The 25,908-nt window shown below is 40.3% G+C and overlaps 1 protein-coding gene across 5 annotated transcripts in view; it reads right to left on the bottom strand.

The window, feature by feature from the left end:
* LOC125885026 (teneurin-3) overlaps window positions 1–25,908 on the bottom strand; it is a 409,411-nt gene that overhangs the window by 178,562 nt on the left and 204,941 nt on the right. For 3 of the 5 annotated variants that reach the window (XM_049570393.1, XM_049570397.1, XM_049570420.1), the window contains one exon: window positions 12,396–12,587. The exons of the other annotated variants lie outside the window; for them this stretch is intronic. In XM_049570393.1, coding sequence (XP_049426350.1) covers window positions 12,396–12,587 — 192 coding nt within the window. The remainder of the gene's footprint in view (window positions 1–12,395; window positions 12,588–25,908) is intronic. 5 annotated transcript variants of the gene reach the window in all.

Raw genomic sequence — 25,908 nt, 5'->3', positions numbered from 1 at the left:
AGGAAACTGGAAGACCGAAAGGACAAATTCAAGACGCTAGCTAGCTAGTTAGCAAATTACCAACACAACCCAATGTTGAGAGAACAAAGGATATTTACTTTGCCCTAGCGAACAATCACAGAAACATTAACGTACAGTTTGTGCTAAAGATCTTAATGGCTATAAACAATCTGACCTAATATAACAAGTTTCTCTCACTCTCACACCCTCTTGACATTTGCTATGTTTTTGCTTTTTTGGCTCACTTCTGTTTCTCTTTAAGTACGCTACACTGAATTTATTTCATTCACCTGTGGGCTCTGCTGTCTCCAGTGCCAATTCAACATGCTGAATCGGCCGCAAAAAAGCCAACAAAGGCCGACTAGAACCAACAGTGTCAGACACACCACAAAAACTAGGACGACAGACATGCACAGTTGACACAATTTCAACAGTCTGACACTGACCGACAGCTGACAGTCAGCTTGGTGTGTCATTGCCCTAAGAATGTAAGGAGAGTTGACGAACAAGACGAATGTGGAGGTTTTGGTGTCACAGCAGAAAGCATAAGCGCCTATTTGGCAATATTTGATGTTTGAACACAACGCTATTAGGGAACCTGATAACGTTTGTGAGGGATAAGGCGTTGAGCAGCTCTTCATCTAACAGCTCACTAAGGCTACTCCCTTTTTTTTATTGGTCCCTGCAACATTTCAAAATTCGCAGTCAGAAATGCAGAAAACGTTGGTCATTGTGTCGTTCTGTGGATGCATTTTTGATGGACGATAGTGGTAGCACTAATCTCATTGACAAAAATGTAGCATTTCCTGTGTGTACTTCATAATAACAGACAACTTGTGTTTCACCAGTGCAGCGCTTTCAATGTGAAGCTGCAGCAGAAGGCAATGTTCAGTTTGCATTTGCAATAACTTAATGCTGTGCTCTGCAGATATTGTGCGTCATCGACAAATATCTTTTCTTGTTTTTTTAGTGTAATCATTAACATCTGAGTTGTCAAGAGTTTATAAAGTGGTGGGAAAATTTCCTCACAGTAGCACCCCTATTGACGAGCTGCTGGCAAATCACTGAAAGAAAAAGAAAACTGCATTTAAAACCATCACATTCAATTTGTGACTAACACAACCATGTCCTTTGTACAATTACACTCAGTTCTGCTTTCAGTAATTGAGTCAGGGATTTTCTTTTCAAGAGCAACATATCTTGGAGCTTTTACCATGTTGACTACAAGGTCTTGACTTGTTTGCTTGTCTCCTCGTCAATTTGAACATTTAAGGAATAATTTATATAATAAATGTTTAGTGAATCATACACACTATTGACAACCGAGACAAACTTGTTTGTAATTGCTCTGCCTCCATTAGATGAGCGGTGGCAGTTTGTTTTGACCTATCTTATTCATAGCAGTGAGTCTGTTTCTTTTCAGACAGACGAGAACAGGCTTTCCATACAGACCCTGGGAACAGAGACTTGTTGGTCGATATGCAGGCTAACTGACAGGGGTAGTGCTGAAATTGATTCTTCTGAGTTGTGTCAAGAACAAATACGTTTAAAAGATGTGAAAATAACATAATTATACACTGGCAATGGTTCCATTTATTCTGGCTCAGATGTGACATTTTTAACAGGCACATGCAGTGTCAAGACGGTTAAGGTTACAACTAAAGCCTAATTCATACTCTACCAACGTGTGCTAAGTGTAGACATACGTGATCTCTGCTTATTCAGCACATGTGTGTAAATTGGCGTCCTTGAGCCCAGTCTGTGGTTATAACCCACTAATCCACACAGCGGAAGCAAAGCCAACATTATGCTTCAGTGAGGTATTAATATATCGGTATGAAGCTTTGAAGCGATAAAGAAGGTGCATCTGGAAAATACATCAAGAATGCAAGACGGACACAAATATGAGAGACATTATCTCCATTTGAACTTGAATGGTTAGCAGTATTATTTATTCAGGCTCTCTACCTTGAAACCTGCTGTAGCAGATGTTAGCATCATGTTACAAATTTTAGACATATTTTGGGCACCAAAACCTTTCCTTCAGTTTTTCTTTTCTTTGCGTTGATGGCCTCTTTTGGAGAATAAAAAATAAATAAAATAAAAAAAGCAAAAAAACCCGATCAATCCTGATATTTATCAGCTATATGCCTATAATTTGATAGTGCTGCCAGTTTGAAGAGTATCTTGATAAGCCTAGAGAAACCACTAGGTTCATTAGTTGAAATGTAGAATACAGTTTATAAACATAAAATAGAACAAGATAAACACTGACTGTGCAAAAATGGTTTGTTTTAGGATACATTTTGAATAACACCTTAATGTAAACATTTAACTTTGCAAACACGCTTTATTTGCCTTAACAAAACAACGCATGTTAGCTTGCCTTATAGTGACAACATAATAGTTTGGTCGATGGGATGGTATCCTCTCAGGCCATGGAACTGCCAGTCATCCAAAAATAATAGAACCTTAGTTATATACATAACTCTGGCTGGCACCAACTGGCGGCACATTTTGCAGACCGTCTTAATCCGTGCTTCTTCGTTTTTGAGATAACTAAACCACCTGGTAGTGCTCACGTTTTTGTCAATAGTTTTCTTCTGCTTTGGAGGATAATGCTAGTTCACTCTTAGCATTTTAGCATAACAAGATCTGTGGCTGTGTAAAACAAACTGGGTGTGTATTTAGGGCTCGTTTATGATCAAGGTTAGATATGGAGACAGAGACAGAGAGGGAAAGGGCTTTTTTTTTTTTGGAATGAATTGGTAATATACAGATCAGTGAATAAAATTCCCCATCCACATGTCAGGATGTAGGCTATATAATGGCCGCACAAAACCACTGCTGTCTTCAAAGCTGCCTTCAGTTAAAGGCACAATATTATGACCTCCTCAACAGTCGCCTCTTTGTTGTTGTGTCAAACATTTCACTCTGCCCTGTACTGCAATGTATTGGCTGTATCTATGCCAACATAAGGAACACATCGAAGTATGAGGGCAGTGAAGTTCACACTGTTTGAAACAGCCAAAGAGGTCACATTCCTGCAAGTCTGTGTTCTGCTTGTTCAACATGTGTTTGATAAATTGTTCATACTGTCTCCCTTTTGTTGCATCTATGGATAATTGACACCTGTGACTCCAGTTAAATATAACCTAAAGTTTGTTTTAATCCTGTTGCTGTGAGCCCTGCCCTTAAGTTTAGGTTGCTGTCCACTCTGTGTGGAGCTCAGCCCGGCCCTATTTGCTCATATCAAAAATTATCACTACATTCAAAAATCATTTGGGATGTCAGTTCTACACTATGTACATGTGACCAAGCAAATACCCAGGGCTTGGAAAATGACCCATGGTTCACCACTAAGCCCTGCAAATCTCTGAGAGCAGTTCTAAGCCGAAAAACAATGAGAGCTTAGCACCAAGAGTGACGACAAATCAAAACCAATATGAAGAACTTTAACTCACACATAAAATAAAAAGTGGGTTTTACTCTGACAAAAGGGTTGAGGTATATCATTTCAAAAATATTCTTCCATCTGTGCCTCATTTTATAGCCAGGACGGTGCACTGGCTGTCACACACATACACACGCACAAAACGCACACACGCCCGACTCCCTTCCACTCTATCTCCCTGTCTGTCTCTCTCTCCGCCTCTCTGTCTCCTTGTATGGAGTCGGATACAACATTTTGATTTACTTAAGTGACTCCGTTCTGCAATCAGCCTCAGACATGAGCTGTGTGTGTTTGTCCCTTTTTGCATGTGTGTGTGTTTGAGGCTTAAATACCAGCCACCAGCCACTAGCCTGAGGTTCATTAGCCTGATCAATGATTGACTCTCCTCTCGTTTTCTCTAACAATTTTCTTTCAAATATCTTCTCTGCAGTTTGACCCCACTCTCTGCCTCTATCCTCTATCTAAATGTCATCGATTCTTTCTCATGTCAAGAAGGATCCTTTTTTACTTTCTTTCTTCTCTCCATCCATTCCACCCATGGCCATCATTGATTAGGTCTGGTGTTGAGGAGAAATATGTATCTCTCCTCCCTCTCCCTTCCTCGTTCCTCTCTCTCATTCAATGCTTCATTGATTAGTTCTGGTGTTGAGGAGAATTGCCTACTTGGTCCCAAAGTAAAAAGCACTAAGTGTTATTCGTGTTTCTCTCTCCGCCTCGGTCTGACCTCCCTTTTGCTTTAAGTATAGACGCTGTCAATAAGCCTTGGCGTCATCCCCCTGTTTGCAAAGAAACTTGTCTGTTTTCTGTTGCTTTTTCCGCTGGAGCTGATAGCCTTGGCGTCTCTGAGGCATCTAAAGGCTGGACGGTGGAGGGTTTTTGGCGTCTTTTCACTCTCAGGGGGAGTTGAAGGGGGGGTGAGCTATTACACCGTCTTTGTTCACTTGTCTCGGAAACAAATGCCACTGCTGGGTTAAAACAATTTACGGAGCTTGTACAGGCTTTTTATTGGAAAAGAGATCTGGCACAGTTTGTCTGAATACTTACTGTATTTGTTAGAAAGATAATCAATATTACACTGTTTATCTATCGTGAAAGTTAACCTGAACTGAATCCAATGTGATATTTTGATCAGAACAAAAAACATCATATGACCAACACCCTGCTTTTAAATGGAAAAACTTTGGTTTGATTGCTAATTACTGTTTCTAAGACTTCTCCACATTGTTAAGATGACCATTCTAAAAGTAACACTCAGTGCCTTTGAAACTTTATTTCATTAAAACACAACATATGGCCAAACACATACCAGGTAACCTGAAATCAGATGAGTTATACTTGCAAATGGTGATTAAATGTTAATTATAATAAGCCACAGTAAATCAGAACAGAAGGCCCGTGGCAGCATGTGACCTCGACCTTACTCATATTGTTTTGAGCATCACGGACGACAAGAAAGAGCCTATTGTCCATTTATGATTTTGTGGTACATAATGAGACAATTAACTATTTTCACTCTGAGCTACTGACAGACAGTTGAGTAAATCTGCTTCTCTGGTTCTGTGTGAGCTTCAGTAACGTTCTGTCACCACCAACAATAATTTCACAGGTTTGTTTATGATCCATCTTGGATTTTTTCTGCCAAAGTGAATACATCTTTTGTCCCTCAGACCAACACAACGGTGTTGTTGAATACAAGAAGAATGCAAGAGGAAGCCTTAGCCTGAGGCAGCAGTGTGAATAAAATAATACAGTGTCTGTGTCCCACCCTGTGTTACACTTTGAGGGAGGAAAAAAGAAAAGGTTCGCTGTTCAGCCTGCTTTTGTAAACAAAGAAGAAGAAAGCTGTGCGGATGTGTGAGTGCATGCGTATGCGTGTGAATGACAGGGATGGCGATAAACACCCCGGCTCAGACTCCACTGTTGTCAGGCAGCATTTTGCTTCCCACTGCATGGAGACATACATAGACAGATGCAACACTGTCATACTACGCTCTTAATTCAAAGAGCAGCAAACACCTTCATCTGCATATCTCTCTTTTACATTTTTAAAGGGAGGCGTCAGTTTCAACACCATCTTTAATATACAGCAAGCAACCATACTGCATTCTCTCACTGCCTGTGGTGGTACATTAAAAGAAGGTAAATCTATGAGCTCTGGTTTGTGATTATCATGAGACATCACATCACAACTACCTTTAATATGTATTTTGAATCAATATATGAAAAATAAATTACATTTTCCAAAAGCATTCACTTAAATACACTTACTCATAAAGTGCAGATATTTAAGGTGAATTAATTTACTTATATTTCCTGGGGAAATTTCCATGTGTAATGATGCATACCTGCAGCTTTAATATGATTACAAGGTTTCACCCAATAACCAGATATGCAGCTACAACTTAACAAGAAAAACACATGAAATGGTTTCTTAATTTCTGATGAATGAATTTGCATTCACTTAGATTCAGCTACATGTATGTGTTTGTAAGTACTGCAAATTCAAATTGACATTCAAATAATGGCTCATGGCTAATTTGAAGACTGGCGGTTTGATCCCCAGGTTTTCTAGTCCGCATGTCGATGCTCCCAGTTGCTGTTCCAGCAGTGTGTGTTAAGAACTGAGTAGCAGGTGGCACCTTGCATGGTAGCCTCGGCCATCAGTGTATGAATGTGTGTGAATGGGTGAGTGTGACTCGTACTGTAAAAAGTACTTTGAGTGGTCGGACAACTAGAAGGACACTACACAAGTGCAGGTCCATTTACCACTCAGATGGTTAAATTGGCATAACCTGCATTTCTACAACACCAAATTCATGAGTACAACAGAGTCATATGACACTTGTCAGTCTGGGGTTCTCAGTTTTTCTTTTAAAAATACTGTTCTCATCCATTTATTATTCTCAGCCACCTCTCCTTTGCTGTTTTTCTTCCCCAATTGTTGCTAATTTACCATCCTTAAACCTTCCTGTTTCCAGTGTCTTACATTAAAGGCATACGAGGAAAGGGATTAGATTATGTCCTTGGAGCTGCTGGGAGGCTTTTTAATGTGAAACACCTGTGGTTCCTTTTCTTTCTGTATTTGAGTTAAATAAAGGCTATTATTTGAGCCACTATTGCCAATAGCTGGAGTAAAGTGATGGTGTATTTTGTACTGTCGACATGTAAGCTTTATGGTAATTATATAAAGTAGCAACTAGGGACATGCACAACTACAGTAGTGGCTAAAGTGGCTGGAGCTGCTGTTATGCTATTATCCCAAATAAAATGCTGTTGTTAAGACAATAATGTAAGGTGACTAAGCATCCAAAATGCGTGGCCGCCTGCTTCTGGTTGCAGAGAAGCTTGTGATCACACCTGCTCACTTTTGCATGTTTTTTGGATTTCTAATGCAAGTAATCCACCTGTGTGGCATGTCCCTTGAAGAGCACCTTAAAAAGTTAACGTCAGGGTGCTTAAGGGGCAGAGGAGGAGGGGGAGCTGGGAAGAAAGTTGCTATGCATGCAAATTGTGGAGGCAAGAACACTCCTCTGTGCTTGCTATCACTGTGATTAAATAAGGACACTAATACCTGTTGTAAGCCCATGAAAAATTCTTTTTAGTTAAACAGAGCTAGCTATCAGTAGCAGGAATGCTGTATGTGCGTTACATCTGCAGTTTCTAGTTTTGATACATGACGCCATGGGTGCTTTCATTAATTATTTAAATCTTCTGACACGCTACCAGAATCAAACAGTAATTGACCTTCTGTAGTATTTAAAGTAGTGGGAGTGTTGCACATATATACCCCCATATGACTATGGCAACCTTTTAAAATATGTAATTAAAAGCAAATACTCAACAGATGTTTTTAGATGTAGCCCTAATTGTTTGTACACATCATAAACTCACTGAAGGGAGTTTCAGCCTCTCCTGAAACTCAACACCATCTGCCCTTAAAAGAATATTTGAGATGCACTGCAGGCTGGTATTGATAGTGCCCTACATAACAATTACACATGGCCTCATAGTTTATGAGGAAAATATTTCTGAGTGGGTAAGAAATTGTCGTCAGTTTCTACCGCTTTTCTTCTAAAGTGAAGCACTATGATACCCCCAGTTTAAGCTACCTATGTTATTTGATATTTGCCTGGCAGCAAGTTGGCAGTTTTGTCAATTATATAATGTTCATATTTAGTACTTCACACTACAGTGACAATGGCCTCCTCAGAGAGGTGACAGAGACAGAGGGAGAAAGATCTGAGGGAATCAGCAAAGGGAAGTGGAAACCTGGTTTCAAAGCAGCAGTCAGCCAACAGGTGAATCGTTATCTGTGATATTTAACATCCAGTTCTTTTATACTTTATCTCCATTAAAGCATGTTTGTCGCCATATCTTCAGTTCATTTTGGAAAGTAGCTGCAAATTTATGGACAAGAGGTGAATTTTTGTCACATCAATTAAATTGGACATTGTTATTTTAATCATCAAAAGTGTCCTTGAGCGTATTTTATATATTGTGTCAACATCAGAAGGAGACATGGGGACAATACAGCGTTAGCATTGGCCCTCAAAATGTGCACATCCCTGCCAACAACTTCATATTATACTGTGATTCTGTTCATACAGCACTATGAATCTATCAAGTATTTACTGCAATTATCTCTTATCAAAATTATTAACACAGAATTAAAGTGCATTGTGTTCTTTGTTTGCAGCTTCTACAACAATAGTAATCAACCTACTATACTGTTTTCTATTGTGGTTTAATATGTATCATTTCAGCCAACCAGTCCACCAGTGAGCACAGAAAAACACATGATGCTGCTGCACACCAATCCAGTGTTTTTTTGGATTATGATTCAAAAGGATCAAGCTGCAACCACCAGCAGTAAAAAATATAAAGCCTATGTGGAAGTGCCAAAAAACTGCAGTTCCTCTAATGGCCACTAGGGGCTGGCTCCGGAAGTTCTGTATATTTAAAGACTGGGCTGCTCTGTGGGCTGTCGTTATAGTCTATGAGTCTTCAACCTCTCACCTCCCCCCCCAAAAAAACCAAGATGGCGAAGGCCAAAACGCTGAACTAGGCTTTGAAATGGGAGTTCAGAAACCAGTGGGTGATGTCATTATTTTATACAGTCTATTGAAAGGACAGTATTGAAGTCATGAAAAGTGGAGAAATATCTCTAGAGCTATGAGATTGACTTTATTTATTTTTTGAGGTAGGTTTTGACGTGCTTCGTCACTTCTGCAAACAAAATCACTCCACTTGATTTATGTGATTTTTAGTGTCAACCTGCTCCTGCAATCAATGTCGCGCATGGTTGTGCCTTTCACCATCAGCCTCTGACCTGGTGCAGGCGGGTGGCACAAGTGAATCCTGGTCATTCTTGACATCAAAATTACACTGTGCCGTTTGTTCCTGACTTACAACAGTTCCCTCTCTCTGCGGTCAGGACAGCCAGATTCACAGAAACACCGAGATACAGGCAAGGTGCAATACTGTGCACCTGGTGCAGCATTACCAACCTATAACATCTGCTATGCGTTGTCCTGAAAAATAGGGCCCATGGAGTAAAAAAAAAAAACAACCTTTTCCTAAACTCCATGTTCCAGCACAATTTAGGCTGGTAAATTATGTCTTCTATCAGCCATAAATGTTGCCTGTGCATCACTGTCACACTAGTTTGTATGAATGAGCCTGCTATGGAATGCCTCTTTGGGTTTTATGTTCTGTGGCTTCGAGCCTGATACCCATTTTCCATGTAGTACAGTGAGGCAGACTTTCAGGAACTGCATTTATGAACTGAAAAAAGTACTATTTCCTACTGTCTGTGAGGCTTCATTCGGCACTGGCTTGTCCCAGTAAACAGCCAATAAAAATATGTGTTCTGAGGGAAGAAGGGAAAAAGAAAAGCCTGGATTCTCTCTCTCGTTCTCACATTCTCTGTTTTTTTTTCTCCCTTGCTCAGCTTCCATCGTCCTGTAAACAAGGAGTTCAAAAAAAAAAATATTGGTTTCTGCATTTGTGTGTAGGTCTTTATGTGCAAGAAAATATAAGCTAAAGGCCTCTCGTTTACTTTGCTTCAGTGCTCGACTTCCCGCAAAATCACTGGAGCAAAGAAAAGAGAACTGGAGGAAAGGATACAAAGTGATATGAGAAAAAAAAAAAGCGTGTCCAAAAAGTGCAGGAAGTGGTGAGAGTGATATTTTAGATGTTTGGCTGAACATTGGTTGGTTAGGTCAGGCTGGGAGTACTTTGGGAAAAGAGGACCACACGCATATCCACAAACACTCACACATGCACAACCTTTTAGCCATTTCAAGACCCTCTTTGAAAGCTGTTTCTGATTATGTTTAGAAGGCAATGTATATATGAGGAGACGTCTGTCTGTCTCTCTATTTCCATCACTCCATGCAGCTGTCTTTCTTTTTCTCACTCTCCTTCCTTCGAAATCTCCTCCCACTCCATTTCTCCCTTTCATGCCCCCTCTCCTGATGTAGTCTGACTCTAATTGTGGTTGTCTTAGTTCCTTTCTTCAAACCATCAAAGTCTGTTTCCTATCAAACTCCTGACTGTAAGAACGCTGATCTAGGGTCATTGGCCAGCCAACACGACTCTGCATCTGGTGCTTGTCAACCACCACAGGCAAACAGGTCTCAGATCAGCACTCTGATCTGAACCAAACTCAGCCCCTGTGGTCCAAGCGGTTCAAACAGACAGACTAGGGTTTCATCCTCAACTTGCATCCTGTAACATTTGCCATGTGGAGAGCTACCAGGAGCAGGCCTGGTGAAATAAGCTCTTATGGTTGGACTGTGATCAAAAATGGCAGCTGTCTAACCTTGGTCTGTCCACTGTTGAAGTGAGAATGCAAAATATGGTCTAGACACTGCACTAATATAGAGTGAGCTAGCCCAAATATTGATCTAGCCAAAATTTCAACATGCCTGTAATACTTTCAGTAGGACTTGAATTTGTCTAACACAGTGGAGCCTTTGCTAAAGTACTTCTTTCTTTATGTGACTTTGATTCCATCATGCTTAACATGCATTGCACATTGTCTCCTATTTTTGATAGGTTTAGGAACAGAAACATGGTTGAGTGTCGTCACATTATGTACTTAATGTAATGTTACATACTTAATGTCACGTGACAGGTACGTACCTAAAAATAACTAAGTTAACTTGATTTTACACAGGAAACAAACACCACTGTTCTAGGGGAAAGTCCTATGTTTGTTTGACACACCCATCACCTCAACCTGCCTCCTTATGCAGATTTTGGCTCTTATACTACTACTTTTTTTTTCTTATGTCAGCAAAATTGGTCATGTGATTGCAGCCTTAACAATAACAAGGGTTATATAAAAATTCTGTTGCACTACTCTAGGAATGTATGCATATGAACAGTGCATTAGTACAGCATGCATACTTTCAAGGGCATTTTGCTGCTTGAATTCTCTCTGCCAATAGAAATGCTTAAATTACAAAAGCTGGCTGGTGCTGGCAATTAATATAGCAATGTCACTTCTGTGCGACATATAAGGTTTTTTTTTGTTTTGTTTTTTTGCATTGTGCATTGTCTGTTGTTTACATGGCTAACTGGTCTAACACATGAGCCAGTGCAGCACCGGCAACCACCATTTTAAAAAACCTATCAATGTATGCGTACGTCACTCAAGGGTCCTCTTGTGCTTGGAGGGTACCAAATATGAAACATGAGCTAAGAAAGTCCATCAAAACAGTGTTTTAAGAACTTTGATTCATAGTTCAGCAACTAACAAAACTTCCTAGGGTGGTTGTAACAGACTGTTAATTATGGCTCTGAAAGCAAAAACATTTTTAAAAGCAGTTTCTCTTCCAAAATGCCTTGCACAAGTTTGTCTAGACCCACTTCCTGTACAAACAGACAGATACTGAAAATCAAACAGTCACGATTATATTTACCTGTTTTAATTCACAGATTGCTGACCTTCCCTTGAACTCCCAAACTTAACTGGTCTCTTTTCTGTTAATATCTCTCGGTTGCTCTCCAAAAGTAGATAACAGTTCAGGGTTTTGATTGATAAGACACAGAAGCAGGCATGAAAGGAAAGAAAGGTTGGAAAGCAAACAAGCAATAAATGGCTGGGAGAGACCATGACAGAAATGGAGAAAGTGGTCTGATTCCCACCATGGTTGGCTGATCTCATGAGGACAACCATTGGCAGCACACTGGAAGTCATCAGAAGTTCAAACCTCTATACCGCGTGGCTTGCCAAGAGCCGTGAGCGATCTCAACATTTATCATAAGCAAGCACCATGAAAAACAGCAACAGCTCATATATGGTGGACTCTGCGATAGACAAAAGCCAGAAAGGAACTTAAGGAGGCTGAAAATAGTGGAGTGGAAGTTGGGAAGAATTCAGTAGACCCCTATGATTATGTCTGTCTTACAGCACATCAATTACTGACCTACTCAACGAAAGACCACTTGTATTCTTCTACTATTTGCCTAGCTGAGAAGAAATATGGCAAAATATGAGCAGGTACTTGAATATTCAGAGCATGTGAACACACAAGCTGCCAAACAGCAGCTGGATGTTTTGAATGAGACGTAAAAGTTCCCAAGACGGGGGAGGAAGTGCAGAAGAATGTGCTTTCCAAATAAATCCGATCGCTCTGATCTCACTTAGACATGACAGTTATATCCAAATGCAGACGGATAATAATATCCAGTCTTTTACAAATGACTAGGATTTGACCGATGTGGGTTTTACAGACAGAACTTTCAAGATTATACTCTCTTAGATATCCATTTCACCATTTCTTTTATATGATTCAATAAGAATGTCACGTAGCAGATTTATCTCTTTGTTTGTTTTAACAAAAGGGAGACACCCAATAAATCAGTCAAATTCTAGTCCAGATTGCAGATTCTCTACAAAGGTTGCTAATGAAGCAAAGTGAAGTGCCTTTACCATGCGTTACAGGTAAGTACAATCTGGCTGCATACTCCTCTTCCTCTTCTTCCTCCTCCTCCTCCTCCTCCTCTTCCTCTGACTCTGGCTCAGCCACGTCGCCTAACAACAGGTTGCCATGTGGACTGGCTGACTGTGGATGTGATTGGTCAATGACAGGTGATGGACAGGAGGGGGAGGGCATTGGAGAACCTATGAAAGAACACAGCCAAAAAAAAAGAAAAGAAAAAAAAAAGGATGAATGATGAATTTGAATAATGGATAAAAGTAGCAACAACAACAACAACCAAAAACTTAAAAAAGGAAATGAGTGAGCAATGAAATAATGGTGATGTCTGCTGATGGTTTGGGTAAAAATTATGGCATGAGACTGATTCCGGGGTTGGAATAGAGTCACACACAGAAAGCATCGACACTCCAAGCTGCTGCCATAAACCTACACAAACACTATTCATCCAGGGCTCTCCAGCTTTTTGGCTCCTGTGCCTGGGGGAAGTCCTGCAGTCTTTCATACCCATCCACCCTGTCCCTCCTCATCCCTCTCCCATTTCAAGGACGGAGTTTGATTAAATTCCACAATGAATCTTCTCTATTTGAGATTGAAAGAGAACTTGGTCCAAGTTTATGAACTGTGTGAAGTGTCAGTCTGTGCAGAGTTGGCTATATGTTGTGCCTGTGTGAGACCAGACTCACAAGCTGGAGTGTGCAAAAATCAATTGTGTATCGATGTGGTAACCTTGGCATTTAGTGTCTTCTGAATGTTAAATGGCCCCACTCTCTGTTTGCGCATGTGCATATTTGTGTTTGGGAGTCTTTGTGTGTGTGTGTTTAGTCAAGGCAGATAACTCTGTCCAACCTCCATACAAATGTGCTGGCACAAAAGAATGTAATTAGTTGTTGAAGAAAACCCACATTTCATTAACATCACTTGCCATGCTGGCTGGCTTTACAGATATAAATGTAATGTGCCTCTTTCTAAATCTCTTGATCTCTCACATTCCCAAGCAACGAGGGAGAAATTGAAATACAAAATCGATGTTGGGTCATTTGCAGGAAAAAGAATTCCAATCTTGTTTGGCTGATCCTTTATAGAGATGCTGAGAATGCAGCACACCTCTCTTAAGCTGTGTCTCTAAAACACAAAATAATCTGTTGTATTATCTTTTAAAGGAACAATAATGATGGTCAGGACATCACATACTCTGTATTTATTGCTTTCGCATGCATGGGATGAGAAATACACACACTTGAGACATTTCAAACACACAGCCAGTCTTGTCCCTTCCAGCCATCTACTGCATATCCCATCCTGACATTCATCTGGGGTTTGTCAGTTTCAGGGTAAAAGTACAGCGAAGTGAAGCAGCTTGATACAAACACATCCAAAATAACATGACATGGGTCTCTGTTTAATTATTTAGTGGAGTGCCTTTTTTTCTTCTTCTTTCACTGAGACAGAAAATCACATGGATGTGGCATTTTCTATTAAATACCCAACCCCCCATTATCTTCCCCAGAGTGATGTCGCAGATGAAAAAAAAAAAAAAGCCTAGTGGCATTTGCTGTGAAAACAGGAACAACATAGGATTAGTGCTACATGTGGGCAATATTAAACAGCAGATATGCTCCACTGGTTTGACTACATAGTTTGTGCAGAATTGATCAGCACTGCACTGGCTGTCTATGGGAAGCACTTCATCTGGATTGATCCTCCTGAGACATTTTAATCAGTTTCCAAATACGAGTACGCCTGAGTTTGTTTTATTGTCATTAAGATTAACAGAATGCTTGATTTCCTCAGGCAATTTTTCCATGATAGTCAAAAGACAGTTTTGACAGTCTTTTTTTCACTCTGACAAGAATTAATTCCTGGAGCAAACAATGAGTGGTGCATCATTATGTTAGACAACACATTTTCATTTCACTCATGCCTGCAAAATATAAACAAGCAGCAGCTTCTGTACAAGAAATTCCCTTTTGAAATTCAATCAAAAAAAAAAAACCAAAAACCTACTATCAAATTATTAGATGTTTAAAATCACATAAGAAACGTGCAAAAGCAGAAATTGTTGATTATCGTTTGTAGACATCTGCAAAGTGAAAATGAAAGCCAAGGTCAGATTCACTCTCGTTTTGGAACAAACTTTGTCCGTTTGCATATTTTGGGTGCTCTGGTCATGATTTCCACAGCTACCCTTCTATAAAGTCCAGACCTCACCTGCACAATGTGCCCAGAGTTTTCCCAAACATAGCAAAATAAGAACAAAATACAGGCAGAAGGCAGGGGCTCTGCAAATAAATATATCATCACTCAATTCTGTGAGTCATAAATTATGATTGACTGAGGAAAAAAAATCTTTCAAAACAGTTCACAAATTCAGTATATACAAAGTTGTGTTTCTTCAAGAATTTAGTAGTAATTTCCTAAAGCATCAATGGCTGTGTAGTTTTTAGCAAACCTTACTCAAACAGGAGGAAACAGTTCATTTGTTGGGGATTATTTTCAGCAGTGGATTAATCCAAATGTGGTGTTCTATTTAGCATTCAGTGCGGCAGGATGGTGTATGTGGGACTGAGTCAAAATAAACTACTATACAATGTGTGTGTTCATGGTAATAAAGGAACATATCAGCCAGTGCAACAGCGTGGCTCATGAATGTGCTTTTAACAACAATGGAGCTCCATGGCACAGAGGAAGAAGATAAATCGGGCTTTTAAACACACCCAATAGTTGTTACTTGGATAAACCCATTGTTGATTTTGGTCAAGCAGCAACCTCCAGAGCTGAAAAATGAAGCCAATGCAAAAGTGCCAAAAACGACAGTTTCTCAAATGGCTCACTTGAAGCTGGCTCTGGGAGCGAATCAGTCCCCTCAGACCTCCATGTTAAAATGTCGAACTTAACAGTAGAAATAAACATGTTCATAGCCTGGTACAAAGAATAGTTTGGGTCTCTATAGTTAATTTCCCATGTTTATGAAAGCTGTACAGAGTTTTTATATAACTCACCCATTTAAATTTTTATTAAGGCTTAAAGTTATGCATAATTAAGGACATGGCTGCTTTGAGTGACTGTGAGGCGTCACCTTGGGCTCTCAGACAGATCTACCCTTCACTAAATGGATTACTATATGCTATGGTCAAAAACATAACAAAACAAAAGGCAGCCAGGGGCTCCCACACTGAGGAGCTACATATTTAGTCTTTCAAGGTCTCAGGGAGGGTAAAGTCTCTGCAAGCTCCAAGAAAAGACAAATTGGGATCTCAGCTTTCACATAATCATACAGCGCATGAAACAATTACTGCACTGTGTACATCTGCCTGTGTGTGTGTGTGTGTGTGTGTGTATATGTGTGTGTGCATGTCAGAGAGCAGGTAATAAAACCATAATTTGCTGGATTGTTCCTACAGAGAGTGGTGGTGTTTGTTGTGCCAAAAGTTTTGGATTCAGATCCAAGTCTAGGCAACTCTCAGTGGTCCAAATCAGCCAATACCGCCTGAAGGACACACACAAACACACAGGCAAACACACACATACACACAAAAAAACATTGGTGTGCATATACATACATACACATGCTTAGTGATGGATGACCACATTATGCAACTTCATACTGACCACATTTTAGACAGACATGCACACACATTCAGACACTAACTATTACGCACACATACAACATACTGCATAAGACAATAAAAAAAGAGAGAAATTAAAGCGTTACACATAAAAGAGTGAAAGAGAAAACAGGAAAAAAAGTAGTGGAGGGATGCTGTGATGGAGCTTCAGTAGCCTGGGGAGTTTTCCTGAAAACAAACTATGTTTAAATCAGTGTTACTCACCAAAATCATTGTGTGAGTCATTAAAGTCTAACAAACAAATTCATTTTCTTCTACATAAAATGTTTAGAAAATCAACTTTTCTTAAAAGTAACAAACCAACATTGTTTACATCCAGTTTTATTTGCTAGTAGTCTTCTCCTACCCTGTCTTTGCCATTGCTGTATTTCCTGCAGCACTACCTCCACCTGTCGACCGGTAAAACAGCATAAAACCAATAGCAGGGATGTGCATTCAGTGTTATTGTCCTTTGCATGCACATATTGTAGTTGTGCACAGGAATAAACAAAACAGGAGCCCACAAGTAAAGCATTGCTTTATAGCGCTACAAGTGGACAAAAACTTCACAAGGTACCTTTAAGTCGCTGACGATGAACAACAGCCCGGGGACCTTGTCTATCTAACTACATGAATGGACACCATGCAATGAGCTATAAAGAGCTATTAAAAACACTTTCAACAACGCACACTGTGTTAGAAAAAAATCTCTAATCAGAAAACAAACTCCAGAACAAGAAATTAACAAGTTCCTTGTGAATAGTATGGTGGCTATGTCAGAACACAACTGTCCAGTCGGAGGAGGGTATGGAAATTATGGTCTCAGCATAACACACTCACATTGTTACAGCTTCATGAGAGGCCAGAGACCTTCCACTTTGTTTCTGTATGTGTGAACACAGCTTTAGCCTGCCATTAGCATGCTGGGCAAGGTCTCCATCTCTGCTGCTCTGAAAATCTCTTGTCACCGTCTACAACAAAAGCATAACCTCATCATAAAAGGTCTATAATGTTTCATCCAACCAAGAGTTCCCATTCTTGGTAGCTCTTTTTCTCTTGTCCGTGTTTTCCTCAAAATCCACCTTCATTGTTCTGGAGTTTGGAAAAAAGTCTCCAGGTCGACATTCTCTGTTTTTTCCTGCTCTCTGTCAATCTCCATATCAAAGACACCCTGGTAGAAAGCATTGTCACTGGGATTACAGCGAGAGAGAGGGAGGGAGAGAGATGGAAATATTGCTTGAAGGCCTAAAGGGAAACCTCACCTGCCTTAACTCTAACTCAGGGAATTCTGAGTGTGTATATACAAGTGTATATAGGAAATGGGTCACAGGCTGATATTGTGATTGTCAAAAGGTCCGACGCAGCTGTCCAGTTCGCTCCGTAGGGACACGGTGTTAAGCTGGGCTATGATTGCCTGGGAGCTTGTTGTTCTGGCTCAAAACAATATTCTTGTAAGGCTCTGATCAATGGAGTAAAAATAACTTTGGAATGAAATACTCAGTCTGTCAAATGGCTAGGTGCCTCCTGGCATCTCCCCACTGTGCCTGAGGGAACGAGGTAATGCTGCACTCACATCATGAGGGAATAACCGGCAGAACAACTTGGCGCTTCAAACACTTGGAAGTCTTCTGGTGTCTGAACTGAAGCCACCGAGACTCCAGAAATGAAATGTTAAGGAGGCTTTATTGCTTCTGATCTGCTTTTTTCCCCTATACTCAGCATGCATGGATGTAATTATGATACAGTTTCAGGGTTTTTTTTCCAGGAAAGAAAAAGACTGGAATGTTTTTAAGAGTCGCAAAATAATATTAGTAATGAGTAGAAATTAATTTGATCAAATTCAAATGGAATCTGAGGGGTACAGTGCAGTTTTCTCATAGGAATTTGCTGCATGCAGCATTAAACTAGGAGGTACTGTATGCTCCCCTTACACAGCCCAAAGCCTGCATCACTCTCTCCTCCTCCTCCCTCCACTCTACTTCAGATTATGCCTGGAGGAGGGAGGAAGAAGAGAAGGTAGAGCAGAGCAGGGACCACAAAATGATGGGCTAGAATGAGAGATAAAGAAGGAGGGCTGTAACGCCCCGGGACTCCCTAAAAACTTTGTATTTCACTGGGATGAGTGTGGTTTTGCAAGGTGTAGCAATGCATGCTTGGTGCGCTCTGTGACTAACTCAGCCTGTGAGTGTATGTTCCACTTCATACGGTGACCTGTGTGCACCTTTGTAAGAATGCAGAACAAAAAATTAAATTATTTAGGTAGGTTGAAAATGAGAAGTTGGGCTGAGTGGCAAAGTATGGGCGAGTTTTATTTCTCAAGCTTGGAAAACTGGGCAAACTAGACTGAATAATACACACACACAATATGAATCTGTTCATTTGATGTCAAGTATGAAGGCATACAGAATAAAATGTGTCAAGGTTGGACGTGGTTAGGGTTAGTATTAGCCAAACACAGCACAGTAGGGTGGGACTAGGTGGAACACTTGGGAAAAACAGAGACAAGTGTGGCTAGCGATGCATTACTGCCATTGCCACTCCTTGTATGGCCAAGTAGTATCAGGGGAGAGCCAATCACCTGCATGTACATGTAAGTGATGGACCAATCACCTTGTGGTACATCCCTATTTACATACATTCCCTTCAAAATCACCTGTGTCATACATTATGCCATAGCATTTTCACTGATAAGAGAAACACCTTAACACAACTAATCACAACCATGGTTGTGTTAAAAGGCAAAAACAGAACAGATGGAAAAAACGGACAAGGAGGAGAGCAAGGAGGGAACAAATCCAGTGGAGACTCAGTTTACAGAATGTATAAACTTCACCAAACACGCTGAAAGAACAGACTCAAGAGCACTACACCGAATCCTGGACAAAGCTTACTTCATTCAAGTGTGTATCTCCGACCACCATTTCTGAAGTCACGGTTGAAAAAAGGACTTAATTTTCAAACTAAAATGAAACAAGTCTTTTTCTGCCAGTTTGTCCTTCCATTTTCTCAACAATCGTTCATTGGATCGACTTCACATTTTGAGGGTGTATTGCTCAGGACTGAAGGAAGTGCAGCATCAAATGGGCACTCTTGCATATTAGTAGTGCATTATATAAACAGTGTGTAGTTTAGATAGGAGCCCTATTAACTGTCAAACTGCCAACCGGCATGCTTGGTACAACTCACTCTTGTCACTCGCTACAGTGCCTTCAAAAACAGATGAGGAAAAGGGACCGTAACATGCTCATGTTTAACCCAAACAATGTGTACTGCCCTACAAAGCCTAAGTGCAGTAACTACATTTTTGATCAAAATTGAGTTATAAGTAAAAATGAACTCCTTGATATCTCTTTTATCTTGTGACAAAGCTTCAGAGTTCAGTTTTGCTTAGTTTTAGAGAAAAAAACAATATAAAATTTGCAGTAACTACAAAATCTGTCTCACAACCAAACTTTAAAGCCATTTTTCTCAGTTTTACCCTTTGCGTAGTTACTGCACTTAGGCTTTGTAGGGCAGTGTAATGCAACTGCAGTTGGTTCGGATCGAGGTCAGAACACATTCTCACCACAAATGAACCGCACCAGGGTTCTTTTGTAACCGGACCAAGACCACCTCTTCAAGTAGGTATTGGTCCATTTTTTTTGGTGCACACCTGAGTGCGTTTGTTGTGTTCATACCTGCCCAAAAGAACCGTGCTTAGGGGACTTGAGTTCGATTGAACTAAACCAAACTGGGCAGGTGTGAAAGCACCCTCAGTGGGAAGTTGTTTGGATGAATGATTCACAAGAAAGCTGCAAGCAGAGATACCAGAGACTCTCATATCTTGCGCCAAAAGACATTTGGCCCGTTCCGAACATGCATGTTCTGAACAGCTACTGCACTAGTCTAGTTAAAAACTAAATCCAAGTGTAGGCTTCCTCACGCAATCTGGTGTTCATCTGCTGCTGAACAACCATGTTGTTTTCATAAACAAACACTTTTATTTGAAGTTTTGTTACCGGAGGTAACTGACAACTCACTGAATGTCCCTGCTTCTTGCATCTCATTGTTTAGTTTCATCATAACAAAATATGTCAACAAGAACAGTCTCAAAGCCGCAACATGGACTGAAGAACAGTTGGAAGTGGGACATACGACAAAGCCAAAACTAGTCCATCTTTTCTCAAACCACAGAGAAAAAAAAAACAACTAAACAAACATATCAAGCTGCAAGCAGTGCAACAGGCACATTCTGTTGCATGACTTAGTAATTCAGAATTTTCCCTTGTGTGGCTTGTTTATTTTGTAATTATCTTATTATCTTGTCAAATGTTTACTTCTGTGGATTCAAAGTTAAATATAGTCCTGCAAACAAAACTTCACTGCAGTCCGTCTGTTGTTTTTGAAGAGAGAGATGGAGACATTTGCTTGATAGAAACAGGACATATTTGGGGTTAGGCGGTGGCTCGACTGGCCCCTGGTGTACTTCAGCAATGACTGGTTTATGTCGCCTCAATGGAAAAATCTGCAGAGCTTTTTAACCCGGTAGCCTTGTCACGCAAAACAAGTGCAACCTTAGAACTCACCCAGCTGTTGTGGAGAGAGCGAGTGTGTGTGTGTGTGCGTGTTTGTGTATCTGTATGTTTTGAACACCTGGCTTCTTCAGTGCCTCCTCATTCTTCATCCCTGCTTGGCTTGGTTTTGGCAGACGCACACCTACACACACATATATATCTGCATGCTGTAGTGTCCTGAGGTAGCTCCTTCTGTACTCTCTCTCATTGTTTTCTTGGCCTCTCTCTCCAGGCGCCTTTACTTTTTATCTTTCCTCCTGTTTTCCTGTGAACTCTCGTCCACAGTGGTCACCCCCAGCTGTGCAGCACAGTAGGTGTGTTTTACTTTGCTTCGTAAAGTTTCCCTGGATAAATCAATAACAGCTAAATTTACATTTTAATGCAAATCATCACAACTTAGAGCTACTAAATCTTGACAGTAATTGCTTTGTAAACTTTCCCTGGACAAATTAAGGACACAAAGAAGTAGTAGAATAAGTAATTCAAAGTAAAGATGCAATATACTACAAACACTAACGCAGACAGAGCACAAATATAGTGCTTTCCTGTTCTGCAGCGAAGCAGCATCTGTGCCAGACTGATAGTGATGATGATCAATAGCAGTGACACAACAATCCCTTCACCACCTGCTCAAATTTCTGACAAAAATCATTGGAACTCCCTTTTTGGGATAGTACATGAACAGAGTGTTAAATTCTCAAACCCACTGCACCAAAATTATTTTTAAGTGACAAAAATTAGGAGTTCTTGATCAAATAGCAGGTTATTTATTGTGACATCCAATCAACTGATAACCAAACGAGTAGCAAACTTAGTCAATTGGACCTTCGGTCACTCAAGAACATGCTAACCATTACGAATGTATCTCCAGTCACAGACACTTATTAATTTAAGGTCTGTTACACTTAAGTGTAGGGATGGGTATCATTTTAAAAATTAATGATACTGGTACCAATACTTAATCGATAACTCTAAATTGTCCGTAGGTGTGAATGTGAGCGTGAATGGTTGTTTGTCTCTATGTGTCAGCTCTGTGATAGTCTGGCGACCTGTCCAGGGTGTACCCTGCCTCTCGCCCAATATCAGCTGGGATAGGCTCCAGCCCCCCCGCGACCCTCAAGAGTATGAAGCAGTTAGAAGATGGATGGATGGATGGATGGTACCAATACTAGTGCCCTATAGGTGATACCAATACAAACAGAGTACTTCAGTCAATACCCATAATGTAAATAGAGTGGTGTAGTATAGCCATACTTAAGAACGTTTTAGTGGCATCTTGGCACACTGAACTGCCAACTCTGAACTGCCAGAGTATGAGCTCCACTCCGGGGACAGTTGGTGCGACTCCACATGCACACACAGTGACAGAGCTAACTGTTAGCATCACAGGACTGACATCACTTGAAGATAATTAAGAGGTTTAATGACAAAGTTGAGTTGTTTAGGTGTCAGTGTGAATTTGTTGCGACTGTTTAACGGCTCGTTGTCGGATGCTAGCCACTACTCGAACCGAATTCAGGAGAGCAGCCCCCGAGAAGGCAGCAACAGAAAGTTTGCTGATCTGGCAGGAAGTCTGAATGGTCAGGGATCAGTCTCTGGCAAAAAATTGCAGGTATCATTTCATTGGTTTCAATGTTACTTGGTACTGGATTATTTCAGCCAATACCTGAGAGGTGTCGAGTACCGATACCCAGCCCTACTTGAGTGTCAAGTCAATCAGCGCCTATAAAAGGGTGACTTCAGATGTACATCAGACAGTAAAGCAAACTGACATTGTCTTTGGGCACTGAATTCTTAACGTATAAAACATGAAAGATGCGTTAGACTGAAGTTAGTTTGATGAATTAAACTACATTTACAGATGATGGTTTCTTTTTCTTTAAGTCATTTTTGGTTGTTGGTTCATTTTCAATTAATTGTGTTGCGTGAATAAATGACACAATATATTTTAAGTTTTTTCCTCCACAGATTTATCAAATGAAATTTCTTGCTGGTACCTTCACTGCAAATGACACAGACACATATGAATAAATACACCTACACACACAGATACACACACAAAGAGGGTACAAATGGCCACCCAGCAGTTGGCAACTGGTATTCTGTTGGTTACTGTCGTTTCCCAACACAGAGGAAAAGAAGAAAATAACATTTCTGTTGTTGTGATCATAGCGAGTGAAGCGGAGATTATGTCTACGAGGCTGCAATCAGAAGACAGACTATCTCCACATGTAATGCTTGTCTCAAATGGTTTGCTTATGTTTACATACTCAATACCTTCTGTTGCATATTGTGCCTACAGTACATATCTGTTTAATGAGCCATATGTCTGATTGGGCCAATTTTCCCTGACTCCTTGTATTCACATTTACCAGAGATGATTCTACAGGCGTGGACCATTGGAAAACACATTATTGTGTTGCACAGTGATTCCCAACCAGAAATCAATCACTGTAATAGAGAAACAGACGTACCCCCTGGGGTTTTCTTCTGCAGTTATAAGAAGGTGCGTGAAGAGATTGTGGAGTAGCTCAGCTAATTTAGAAAGAAAAAAAAAAAACAGTGAAATTGTGAGTTGGTGAAAATGAATATTTCCACATATTTGTATTATAGATAAACATTCAAAAGGGATTACAAACGGTGTACTAATGGTCACAGTGACTAATAAGTTACTAGCTACAAATGGCAGACTGCGCTGGGCACATTTCTAACCAGTCACTTGTAACACCTGAATACTAAAGTAACTGGCAGCATTAAATGATGTCTAGAGTATTATCACTTTAAATTAGCACATTTTAAACCTGATTAGTAGTGTCAGTGACGGAGTACTTAATCCCATCTGATTGGGCTCTGGGGGTACGTCAGACAAAAAGATTGACAACCACTGCTCTGTTGCACTGAGCTCTAGTGGTTCAACATGTGGTGCTTTAAAAATAAAAAAAATTGAAAAGCACAATTTAACTGCCACACTGGTGTCTAATTTACCTTTTGGAAAAGTTCTGGGCAGTTTTCAAAAGCAATGCAGAGACATCTGTAAATTGCCAGCCTGTTCTCACTCCCAGGGGACCAAATACAGCAGCTTGGTCAGTGGCGGTCGTTATCTGATTCTGACGCACAACATGCCACAAAAACGTTTGCAGGAGATCAGCTAATTCCAATGTAAAGCCACCTGTGGCAATGACATAGTATGATGACCAACAAAGTCTGAGAACGGTGGGAGGGAGGGTAGGTTGACTAGTTTGAACAAACACAGGACTTTCATTCAAGAGACCACTGTTTGTGTCCCGTTCTTAACCACACATTGACTCATTTTTAACCTACATTATGCGGTTTAAGTCACATAGATCACCTACATAATACAACATGCTTGTTAACAAGTGAAGTTATGTAACATTTATTTTAACCCAAGCCATTGTCTTTTTTCTAAACCTGAGCAAGCCGTTTTGCCTTAACCTAAAGTAGTTTTGGTGAGGAAACCTATGCTTCCTGTGAACATATAAGTTTATTTTAAAAAAAGACACAAGCAGAGACTGACACGCCACTGAGCGTCACAGTTTGATGCATAGGGACACTGATTAAGCTGCTGTATTTGACCAGTTGAGAGTGAGAACTTGTTGAAGCTGCCATAGCTCTGTGCATCTGTTAGCAGCACCAAAAGTTATAACTCTAAAGATGACACTTTCATTCAATGACACCTTGGGTTAATGGTGGTAACAGTAAGCTCATTTTACGAATACAGCTTCCACAGTTATATTCAGAATCACACATATCCCCAGGTCTCCCTTGAAAAAGAGATCATTGATCTCAGTGGGACTTATCTGGTTAAACATGAGTTAAATAAAAACAAAAACCATAACAATGATGAATGGGGGTCAGTGAACATGCCTTGAGCAGCTATTTTGTCAGAAATGCAACAAAACAAGAGCGACTGGTGTATCTGTTCACAGAAGAGTAAAATAAATAAATAAATAAAAACAAAGAAACCTTGGGCCGAGTGTATTCATTGCCTCATGCTGCTTTATTTAAAAAAGCCAACACAGTAAGGCTGAACTCATCAACCTTTGTCTCCCACATGTTTAAAATTCATGCATTGTTTTCTGTGTGAATGAAAATTACTCGAGGCAGTCACAGAAAAAAAAACAGCTCAATATAAATTGTATATAACTAGTTTTTTTTTTTTTTCCTGATACATAAATTAAGGATTATAACTTTAAGTAAACAAACAGAAAATATATGATTTTGGAATCTGCAATGTCTCCATCACTGATGGGAAACAGACCCTTTTTGTGATGTCGGCTCATCTGAAGGCTGCAGTTTTACATAGAAAACTTGGCCTAAAGCTACTTTACAAAATCAGAGGGTTCTCTGAGTCATTACGGTTATATATAGAACCACTAACCCGACTGAAGAGTCTATTTGTGTGCTCAGTGCATGCATGACCTCTTGTAATGTGAAAAGGGAAGTCAGGCTCTCTACAGTATGTCTTCATTCTCCAAATGATAATAAAAACATTTACACAAGCGGGCAGTTTACACAGTATAATCAAGTTTAACATGAGTTTGTGAGGGGGAGACCGACTACACCACGTTAACCGACATCATTTAGGATGGGAGGGTGTGTACGTGTGTATGCGTAGTTAATTGTCACTGTCCTGCTAAAGAGGCAGTGTCCAAGTGTATGTGTGTGCGTGTAGCAAACCATAAACAAGGCGTCAAGCCAGGCCAGCACACACATGCTAATTAGATGAGGGCTGCATGCTCCCTTTCTTTTCTCTTCCCTCTCTCACATGCAGTCCTCCAGTTCCGATTGTGGCCGGACGGATGACAATTAACTGTACACAGATGAGTCCTTTGCATCATGTACCGTGCCTGGACACACATTGATGGCTATCATTTTGGTTCAGTAAGGAGGAACAGAAAATGACAAAGAGTAAAAGTCTTTCCTTCTTGCCAGAACTCCTCTGTCAGATGGACAGGGGGAAAAGAGGAAACACAACTCAAAGTTAAGAGGGCTAGAGTCAGTACTCGCCGGTCTGTCTCTTTCACCCTCTGTCCTTCATTATCTCTGTCTTTCTCTTTTATGAGTCTGTGAGATCATGCTGGCCTTTTGTTCTAGGGGACTATAAGCTAGTGTTAAGCCACTATGTCCCCAGGGCACAGTTACAGTAACAACCATGATGACGGAGAGACACATGCTAAAACCATCTAGACACACACCCTCAGGAATACACTGTCTGTGAGTATAGAGGAGAAACAGACTGTGAGAGAACAAAAGAAAAAACTTTCAACACATAAACTGAACCACTATTCTGACACTTTTATTGTCAGTTTTGATTTAATTTTATG

The sequence above is a fragment of the Epinephelus fuscoguttatus genome, linkage group LG3, assembly GCF_011397635.1.
Source record: "Epinephelus fuscoguttatus linkage group LG3, E.fuscoguttatus.final_Chr_v1".
NCBI classification, from domain to species: domain Eukaryota; kingdom Metazoa; phylum Chordata; class Actinopteri; order Perciformes; family Serranidae; genus Epinephelus; species Epinephelus fuscoguttatus.
The sequence above is the reverse complement of the archived record's forward strand: the minus strand, read 5'-3'. Positions and strand labels throughout refer to the sequence as shown.